We start from the raw sequence: 11607 nt of genomic DNA, 5'->3' as shown, positions 1-11607 counted from the left end.
ACAAAGCAATGCAACAAACAGAATAAATGTTGGCTCTGATGTCGTTAGCTTAATGTTAACACACAATGGACTATCCCATTGTCATGCTAACGGAACTTAGCAATCTTTTGTATAAACGTTTAACAAATTAGATTTTAAGTAAACAAAAGGTACATAAAACGCGCCTATTTTCACTTAGTCACCAAACTCTTTGGAAACAAACTTTGTGGTACGAGGCCATCAAAGTTATATTTCAAAGCAAACTACATAGACACTGTTTATGTATCGTGATTGGCAGCACAAATATCGCCCGCCACAAGTAAATGAATGTATGGCAAACACTGACTTTAGTTTGTTGTGGTGTTTCCTACTTATTTTGTTGCCCGGTCATCTTTGATTGATTGATACTTTTATTAGTAGATTGCACAGTACAGCACATATTCCGTACAATTGACCACTAAATGGTAACACCCCAATAAGTTTTTCAACTTCTTTAAGTCGGGGTCCACGTTAATCAATTCATGGTAACATTTGTTTTCAACTCAAACTCGGCGACGTAAAATACATAAATCTCGTTTTGAAAATGTCCAGTGGGGAAGTGATTCATAAGGATCTCATGTGGGAGGGTTATCATTTTGAATGCAGTCTTCTGAAAATGATGGAAAGCGCAACTCTACATGGCAACTAACGCTGTGGTCATTTTTATGATATTTAACACTCGACCGCCATTTGGCAGTTAAAGTGGATAGCGCACGCCCCAATTTGCCACGTGTCATGTGTCAGGCCATGTGAATGCCCGCCACAAGTAAATTGATGTATGGGAGACACTGACTTTTGTTTGTTGTTGTTTATATTTGGTTTGTACTAGAGATGTCAGATAATATCAAACTGCCGATATTATCGTCCTTTAAAATTTGATATTGGAAATTATCGGAATCTGTTTCAAAGAGTAAAATGTATGACGGACGTAGGAGAAGTACAGACCGCCACGTGCCGGTCCAATTATTATTATTATTAAATGTTTATTTGAAATAGGGACAGATACAAAAAACATAAAAATCTGAAACCGTTATTCAATGTATGCATCATAGTGTTTGTGGCCAGAGATAATTTACAACACTTGTCCCCAACAACAACAACAACAACACAGATCCAACATCATTAAATTAGGAAAATATCACATCATATCTGTGGCTTTTCACGCACACAAGTGAATGCAAGGCATACTTGGTCAACAGCCATACAGGTCGTATAAACAACTTTAACACTGTTACAAATATGCGCCACACTGTGAACCCACACCAAACAAGAATGACAAACACATTTTGGGAGAACATCCGCACCGTAATAGAATAAATACCCAGGAACCCTTGCAGCACTAACTCTTCTGGGACGCTACAATATACACCCCCTTCAATCCCGCCCACCTTAACCCTTTCATGCTCTCTCAGAGAGAGCATGTCCCAAATTCCAAGCTGCTGTTTTGAGGCATGTTACAAAAAATAATGCACTTTGTGACTTCAATAATAAATATGGCAGTGCCATGTTGGCACTTTTTCTCCATAACTTGAGTTGATTTATTTTGGAAATGAGGCATACTAGTGTGTTAATTCCACAACTGTATATATCAGTATGGGTTGATATCGGAATCGGTAATTAAGAGTTGGACAATATCGGATATCGACAAAAAAGCCATTATAGGACATCTCAAGTCTCCACCAATGTTCCCGGGGGTTCTGCTTTGGAAGGAATGCATGCACCTTTCAGAGATCACATTTAGTTCCCTTTAAAAAACATTCTCATTTTGCACAATAAGATGTAAAGCAAAAAAAGACATTATTTGACATCTCTAGTTCTTTCTTGTTTTTGTAACCCCATCCATCCATCCATCTTCTTCCGCTTATTCGAGGTCGGGTCGCGGGGGCAGCAGCCTAAGCAGGGAAGCCCAGACTTCCCTCTCCCCAGCCACTTGGTCTAGCTCTTCCCGGGGGATCCCGAGGCGTTCCCAGGCCAGCCGAGAGACATAGTCTTCCCAACGTGTCCTGGGTCTTCCTCGTGGCCTCCTACCAGTTGGACGTGCCCTAAACACCTCCCTAGGGAGGCATTCAGGTGGCATCCTGACCAGATGCCCGAACCACCTCATCTGGCTCCTCTCCATGTGGAGGAGCAGCGGCTTTACTTTGAGTTCCTCCCGGATGGCAGAGCTTCTCACCCTATCTCTAAGGGAGAGACCCGCCACACGGCCGCTTGTACCCGTGATCTTATCCTTTCGGTCATGACCCAAAGTTCATGACCATAGGTGAGGATGGGAACGTAGATCGACCGGTAAATTGAGAGCTTTGCCTTCCTGCTCAGCTCCTTCTTCACCACAAAGGATCGATACAACGTCCGCATTACTGAAGACGCCGCACCGATCCGCCTGTCCATCTCACGATCCACTCTTCCCCCACTCGTGAACAAGACTCTGAAGTACTTGAACTCCTCCACTTGGGGCAGGGTCTCCTCCCCAACCCGGAGATGGCACTCCACCCTTTTCCGGGTGAGAACCATGGACTCGGACTTGGAGATGCTGATTCCCACCCCGGTCGCTTCACACTCGGCTGCAAACCGATCCAGTGAGAGCTGAAGATCACAGTCAGATGAAGCCATCAGGACCACATCGTCTGCAAAAAGCAGAGACCTAATCCTGCAGCCACCAAACCGGAACCCCTCAACGCCTTGACTGCGCCTAGAAATTCTGTCCATAAAAGTTATGAACAGAATCTGTGACAAAGGGCAGCCATGGCGGAGTCCAACCCTCACTGGAAACGGGTCCGACTTGACCAAGCTCTGACACTGATCGTACAGGGAGTGGACCGCCACAATCAGACATACTCTCTGAGCACTCCCCACAGGACTTCCCGAGGGACACGGTCGAATGCCTTCTCCAAGTCCACAAAGCACATGTAGACTGGTTGGGCAAACTCCCATGCACCCTCAAGAACCCTGCCCAGAGTATAGAGCTGGTCCACAGTTCCACCACCAGGACGAAAACCACACTGTTCCTCCTGAATCCGAGGTTCGACTATCCGGCGTAGCCTCCTCTCCAGTACACCTGAATAAACCTTACCGGGAAGGCTGAGGAGTGTGATCCCACGATAGTTGGAACACACCCTCCGGTCCCCCTTCTTAAAAAGAGGGACCACCACCCCGGTCTGCCAATCCAGAGGCACCGCCCCCGATGTCCACCCCGTTTTGCTTTATTCATCCATTTTCAATCCAAATTCAGGAATGTACTCCACATCAAAAGCTATCTGCAGGCTAGCTTAGCATACGCCAAATTTCTTCCCCCCTACAAACCCCTCCCCCCCTTTTACTTCCGGGGTCATGATTAATACAGACGTTTTGTTAACGCTGTATTATAAAAACATTTAAAAAACAATTTACAAACACAAGCTATGGCAGGGGTAGGGAACCTGTGGCTCTTTTGATGACTGCATCTGGCTCTGATAAATCTGAGCTGACTTTCCTTAACACGATAAGTAATGAATAATTCCACTTGTAATCACAGTGTTAAAAATAATGTTCAAAATATAAAACATTCTCATGCTTTTTTAATCCAGCCATCCGTTTTCTACCGCACCTGTTCAAGAAGTTGCGTTAATGGTAAGAAGTTATTTATTTATTATTGGTTAGTGTGGGGCTTGCCCTCCTGGGGGTTCTTCAGACCACCAAGCACCGACATGAGAGCCTGTTTCAGGGTTACAATATTGTTTTATTTTTCAATAATCTCTCAGTTGCTTTCCAGCAATTGTATTTCCAGCCCCAACCCCGGCTCTACTCCTGGCTGCTGCTTATAACAGAGCGACAGGTGATTAGATAACAAGGCCCAGGTAGGCCATCTACGCACCTGTCGCTGCAGGCCCGCAGGCCACGCCCCCTCCACAGTTATCTTCAGAATAACAATGTTATTACAAAGAATAACAGACCTATTATACTCTAGAAATGTTGGTCTTACTTAAAAATGCACGTGTTTAGTTGTGTTCAGTGTTAAAAAATATATGGCTCTTACTGAAATATATTTTAAAATATTTGGCTTTCTGGCTCTCTCAGCCAAAAAGGTTCCCGACCCCTGAGCTATGGGATGACTCATTTACTTCCGGGGTCACGTTTCCTCTTATGTCCTCCCATAGCTTGTTTGTAAATTGTTTTTTAAATTGTTTTTTATGATACAGCGTTAACAAAACATCTGTTTTTTTTTTTTTTTTAATAATATAGCGTTATATTTTTATAATATAGCGTTATATTTTTATAATATAGCGTTAACAAAACGTCTGTATTAATCATGACCCTGGAAGTAAATTGGGGGGGGGGTTGTAGGGAGAAGAAATTTGGCGTGACAGCTCCAATTTTCTGGCCAAAATATCAAACTACACGTTTTAATAATCGTCACGTGTCCAACTTTACCTCCTTGCTGATGTTTGGTCTTTTTTTTTTTTTTTCCCCCACCATTTTTGCCGCCGCCTCCTCCTGTCCTGCAGCCCGGTCACCAGGTGAGCCCTCCTGTCACGTGACCTCTCTTAATCCCCGCCCACCCTGCTAATCCCCAATGGTTGATGTGCCGCCAGCGCCCATGGACCAGCCGTGCTGCCGCGCGCTCTACGACTTCGACCCGGAGAACGAGGGCGAGCTGGGCTTCAAGGAGGGCGACATCATCACCTTGACCAACAAGATCGACGACAACTGGTACGAGGGGATGCTGCACGGCAACTCGGGCTTCTTCCCCATTAACTACGTGGACATTCTGGTGCCGCTGCCCCACTAGAAGCCACCACCTCGTCAAAATGCCCGCTGGAAAAAAAGACGACAAAAAGAGAAACAATCCAAATCCCGCCCGCGAGTTACACCTCCCGATTAAACTAGAGGGCGTGCAATAAATAGTAGGCCAGCGTCCAAGCCTTCTGATGACGGATAAAAAAAATAAAAAAGTTAAAATCAGCATAGACAAGGTAGCCACGCCCCCTCCTTCCATCATTCTCTCACGTTTCTTCGTTCCATTTCCGCATCGCACTTCGTACTTTGTGAACGTCACCGCAGTAGCTAGAACTTTCTCGACATAACGTACACAATGTTTATCTAAGCATGATCCCAGTTTGTTTTCTTCTTGTTGTTGTTGGTTGGCTTTAACATTCCTGTCAAAACGGCGTCCAGACAGCAAAATGAGCATACAAAGTGACGACGAGAGCTGCTTTTTTCCCGCTGGTTTTACTCTTAAAGCCAGTCTGTGACTGTGTGATATTCCACGTCTGAGCCAGTCATTCGTCAAGTGGTGATTTTGGGAAGAACTCGTTCATTCCTTACCATTGTTTAGTTTTTTTCCCCGCTGGTTTGACTCTGTGACTGTGTGATATTCCACGTCTGAGCCAGTCATTCGTCAAGTGGTGATTTTGGGAAGAACACGTTCATTCCATACCGTTTTTTTAGTTTTTTTCCCTTCCCCTTTTTTTTTTTTTTTTCTTCAAAAAAATACGCAAATTGTGTGCAAAATGGTGGTTGTGTTGTGATTATCTAACGTGTAGAGCTCTGCTTTTGTTTAGTTTTTTAATCCCTCGCTCCGCGGCGGGATTTGTTGGTTTTTGCTGCATCCTCACTCGTCCGATGAGTATTATCGTAGTTTAGCTGGTGGAAGGAGTTAAAAAAACAAACAAAATTAAAAAAAACAGCGGACGATCGCTGGGCAGAGTGAGACGTCTTTTGTTTTTGTCTTAACTGTGAGATATTTACCCTTTCATATCATCATTGTAGCTACTGGTAATAAAAGTAGGTAACAAAGTAAGTCAAATGATTCCCTTCTTGTAGGACTGTTGTGCTTATGGGATGTCGATGGGGTTGTCCGACACGATAACGCCGCCTTTTAGTTGGGAAAAGCTGAGAACAAAAACTGACCGTGTTGTATTTTAATCGTCAAAAAGACGTCGGATTGAAGCTCGTGATTATTCATCCACTGGCCAAATGTTGGGAGCCATTTCAACTGTAGCCAATCAGACGAAGAACTTGAACTTCACTGCAATGATGCCTCAGTGAGTGCATGGCCCACCCACTGGCTGTATTAACTAATGCTGGTTCTTTTATAACACATGAGCTGCAATTCAAATTAATAGTTGGCATATACAATTGTTTAGGGTTTTTTTTTTTTTACCTAGTTGAACAGAAATGGTAAGTGAGTGCATGGCCCATTCACTAAAACTGGTTGTTTTATAACAAACTCGCTGCAATTGAAATGAATAATTGGCATATACAATTGTTTGTTTTTGTTTTTTTTTACATAGTTGCACAGAAATGGTAAGTGAGTGCATGGACCACTCACTGGCTGTATTGATAAATACTGGTTGTTATATAGCAAACGAGCTGCAATTAAAATGAATAGTTGGCATTTACAATTGTTTAGTTTTTTTTTTTTTTTTTACATAGTTGCACAGTAATGGTAAGTGAGTGCATGGCCCACTCACTGGCTGTATTGACTAATACTGGTTGTTTTATAACAAACTCCCTGCAATTAAGATGAATAATTGGCATATACAATTGTTTAGTTTTTTTTTTTTTACATAGTTGCACATAAATGGTGAGTGCATGGCCCACTCACTGGCTGTATTGACTAATACTGGTTGTTTTATAACAAACGAGCTGCAATTAAGATGAATAGTTGGCATATACAATTGTTTAGGGTTTTTGTTTTTTTACATAGTTGCGCTGAAATGGTGAGTGAGTGCATGGCCCACTCACTGGCTGCATTGACTAATACTGGTGGTTTTATAACAAAATAGCGGCAATTAAAATGATTAGTTAGCATATACAATTGTTTGTTTTTTATTTTGCATAGAAATGGTAAGTGAGTGCATGGCCCACTCACTGGCTGTATTGACTAATACTGGTTGTTTTATAACAAACTCACTGCAATTAAAATGAATAGTTGGCATATACAATCGTTAAAGTTTTTTTTTTTTTTAACACAGATGCACAGAAATGATAAAAGAACGTTCAACTTATTTGTGGCGGTAATAGGCGGAGGTTGCTACAGCTGCCCACTCCTTATACGACCACAAAATTGGTAACGACACGTCAACTCAGAATTTGGCCAAGATATGAATAATGCGAGGCTTTATTGTCAACCTTGTACTTGTTGTGACGGTAACAAGAGTCGTCTTTGCATACTTAAATCCCCCGAACTGACCTTTGACCTGTTGCGTTCCTATTCCCGTGTTACTAATGTATCCTAAAGCGCATGCGAGTAAATAATGAACCACGGAAGAGGTGGGGAAGAAGAGTAAAAGTAGTCTTCTTGTCCCGGTGCGATTAAAAAAAATCTCATCTCTTTTTTTTCCGTGAGGCGTCGCTGTTGTTTTGCTTGTCTCGCCAGGCCACGCCCCCTTAAAGGATGCTGGCTGCTCCGCCCATTTTTTTCCCAGAGCGTTGACTACAAAATGGACTTGTGTGTGTGTGTGAGAGAGAGAGAGGGAGACAGTGTGTGTTTATTTTACGCATCTTTTCTTTTGAAGGGGAAGCACAACTGTCAGTATATTTTGTTGGCTAAAAAATAAAGAGGTTATTATTTTTTTGAAAATAAATGTTTTTCTCTTGCCACTTTTTTAAAAGAATACAAGGTGTGTATCTTTGCCCTCAATGAGGACTGCTGTACAGCTTTGGTGTGTGTTTGCTTTTCACTCGGAACGTGCGAGTGTGTTTGGTCGCTCATCTACTATATCAACGTACCTTATTTTGTTTCCGTGACACCATTATATATAGATGTGTGTGTATAAATACATATAAATATAAATATATATATAGGAACACCAGGATAATATACGGAAAGAAGAGATTCTCTGTGCTGCACATGATTGTTTTCTTTCTCTCTCTTTAACTTCACTCTGGACGAGGAGTGTATGCTTGATGTGAAGACAATGTGATCAAAGTCAATGTCATTTATTCCAATAAATACAAATGCTGATTAGCACACTGACCTCTTTACAAATGTAAAATTTCCCAACTCATATGGAAATGGGGTTTGTACATGTGTGTGTGTGTGTATATATATATATATATATATTATATATATATGTATATATATATATATATACATGAATGTATGTACATTCATGTATGTATGTACGTACATTCATGTATGTATTTATGTAAATTCATGTATGTATGTACATACATTCATGTATGTATGTACCCACGTACATACATACATGTATACATACATTCATATATGCATATTTACATACATGAATGTATGTAAATACATACATGAGTGTATTTACATACATTCATGTATGTATTTACATACATTCATGTATGTATTTACATACATTCATGTATGTATTTACATACATTCATGTATGTATTTACATACATTCATGTATGTATTTACATACATTCATGTATGTATTTACATACATTCATGTATGTATGTATATACATACATACATAAATGTACATGTAAATGAATGAATGTACATAAATGTATGTACATACATACTTACAATCTTGTACAGACATACATACGTACGTTCATGTATATACATGAGTACATGTATGTATATAAGTATGTATGTGTGTACTGTATATACAGTCATATATGTATGTATATTCATGTTTGTACATATGTATGTACATTCATGTTTTTATATATTTATGTACATTCATGTATGTATATATGTACATTTATGTAAGCATGTATGTATGTATAAACATTCATGTATGTATATATATATGTATGTATGTATGTATGTATGTAAAATCTACTGACGATTGAGGGAACCCCTCATGGAACAGTTCTGTAGACATGAAATAGTCTTAAGATTTTTCCCACACATACATATATATGTAAGTATGTATTTACATTCATTCATGTAAATATGTATGTATGCATAAAGAATCATTTATGTATGTATGTATATACATCAATATATGTATTTATGTACATACATCCATGTGTGTATGTATGTATGTAAGTATATACATTCTTATATGTAAATATATTCATGTATGTATGTATATACATTCATGAATGTACAGAATGTACATTTGTTTGTATTGTGTGTATACATGTATCTATGTATATATGTATGCAAGTACATTCATGAATGTATATACATACATGGGTGTATAAACATACATAGATGAATAAATGTACACACATACATATACATGGATGTACATACATACATACATACATACATACATTCATGTATTTATGTATGTACTGTATGTATGTATGTACAGTATGTATAAACCTTCATGTATGTATATACATTCAGATGATGTATATACATTCATAAATGTATATACTTACATACATTCATGTACGTATTTACATTCATATAAGCATATACATTCATGTATGTGCATACGCAGATTTGTGTATTTACATACATAGACTCATGTATAAACATGCATGTATATATGTATGTACATACATTCATTAATGTATGTATATACATTCATATATGTATGTGTGTATATACAATCATATATGTATGTATGTATATACATTCATATATGTATGTGTGTATATACAATCATATATGTATGTATGTATATACATGTATGTATGTAGGTATATTAATTCATGTATGTGTATACATACATGAATTTATATAAATACATACATTCATGAATGTACACACATACATACATATATACATACATCCATTCATGTATGTACATACATCCATTCATGTATGTACATACATACATTCATGTATGTACATACATACATTCATGTATGAATGCATTTAAATTAATGTATGTATATACATTCATGTATGTAGGTACATACATCCATTCATGTATGTACATCCATACATTAATGTTTTTACATTTATGTATGTTTTAATATACATTCATTTATTTTGTGTATATACATTCATGGATTTATATACATTCATGGATTTATATACATTCATGTATGAATATATATACATTTATGTATGTATATATATACATTTATGTATGTATGTATATACATTCATGAATGTATATACATACATACCTTTATGAATGTACATACATACATACATACATGTACAAACATACATGTATGTGCAGACATACATGAACGTATGTACATACATACATACGTACATACATACATGAATGTATTTGCATTCATGAATGTATATACATACATTCATGTATGTATGTACGTATGTATGTACATACGTTCATGTATGTCTGTACTTGTATGTATGTACATATGTATGCAAGTACATTCATGAATGTATATGCATTCATGAATGTATATACATACATGAATAAATGTACATACATACATATACATGGATGTGCGTACATAAATACATACATTCATGTATTTATGTATGTACTGTATGTATGTATGTATGTATAAACATTCATGTATGTATATTCAATTATGTATGTATGTATATATAGACATTCATGTATGTATATTCAATTATGTATGTATGTATATATATACATTCATATTATGTATATACATTCATAAATGTATAAACGTACATACATTCATGTATGTATTTACATTCATATATGCATATACATTCATGTATGTATATACAAACATACATTCATGTATGTTTGTATATACATATATGTATGTAAATACACAGATTTATGCATTTACATACATAGACTCATGTATAAAAATACATGTATATATGTATGTACATACATACGTACATACATACATGAATGTATTTGCATTCATGAATGTATATACATACATTCATGTATGTATGTACGTATGTATGTACATACGTTCATGTATGTCTGTACATACATGTATGTCTGTACATGTATGTATGTACATATGTATGCAAGTACGTTCATGAATGTATATGCATTCATGAATGTATATACATACATGAATAAATGTACATACATACATATACATGGATGTGCATACATACATACATTCATGTATTTATGTATGTACTGTACTGTATGTATGTATGTATAAACATTCATGTATGTATATCTAATTATGTATGTATGTATGTATGTATATACATTCATATTATGTATATACATTCATAAATGTATAAACTTACATACATTCATGTACGTATTTACATTTATATATGCATATACATTCATGTATGTATGTAAATACACAGATTTATGCATTTACATACATAGACTCATGTATAAACATACATGTATATATGTATGTACATACATTCATTAATGTATGTATATACATTCATATATGTATGTGTGTATATACAATCATATATGTATGTATGTATATACATGTATGTTTGAAGGTATATAAATTCATGTATGTATATACATACATGAATTTATATAAATACATACATTCATGAATGTACACACACACATATATGTACATACATCCATTCATGTATGTACATACATACATTCATGTATGAATGCGTATAAATTCATGTATGTATATACATTCAGGTATGTAGGTACATACATACGTACATACATACATAAATGTATGTTTATACATGTATGTATGTATATACATTCATGAATGTATTTGCATTCATGAATGTATATACATACATACCTTAATGAATGTACATACATACATATATGTACAGACATGCATGAACGCATGCACATAAATACATACAT

At 37.0% G+C, this 11607-nt stretch overlaps 1 protein-coding gene across 3 annotated transcripts in view; it reads left to right on the top strand.

The window, feature by feature from the left end:
• LOC133538623 (endophilin-A1-like) overlaps positions 1–7969 on the top strand; it is a 111023-nt gene extending 103054 nt beyond the window's left edge. For all 3 annotated transcript variants that reach the window (XM_061880273.1, XM_061880272.1, XM_061880274.1), the window contains 2 exons: positions 4500–4511; positions 4587–7969. In XM_061880273.1, coding sequence (XP_061736257.1) covers positions 4500–4511; positions 4587–4783 — 209 coding nt within the window. In that variant the 3' untranslated portion in view covers positions 4784–7969. The remainder of the gene's footprint in view (positions 1–4499; positions 4512–4586) is intronic.
• Positions 7970–11607: the final 3638 nt, after the last annotated feature.

Source organism: Nerophis ophidion, linkage group LG20 (assembly GCF_033978795.1).
Source record: "Nerophis ophidion isolate RoL-2023_Sa linkage group LG20, RoL_Noph_v1.0, whole genome shotgun sequence".
NCBI lineage: Eukaryota > Metazoa > Chordata > Actinopteri > Syngnathiformes > Syngnathidae > Nerophis > Nerophis ophidion.
Note: the sequence above shows the minus strand (reverse complement) of the source record. Positions and strands in the feature narration are given on the sequence as shown.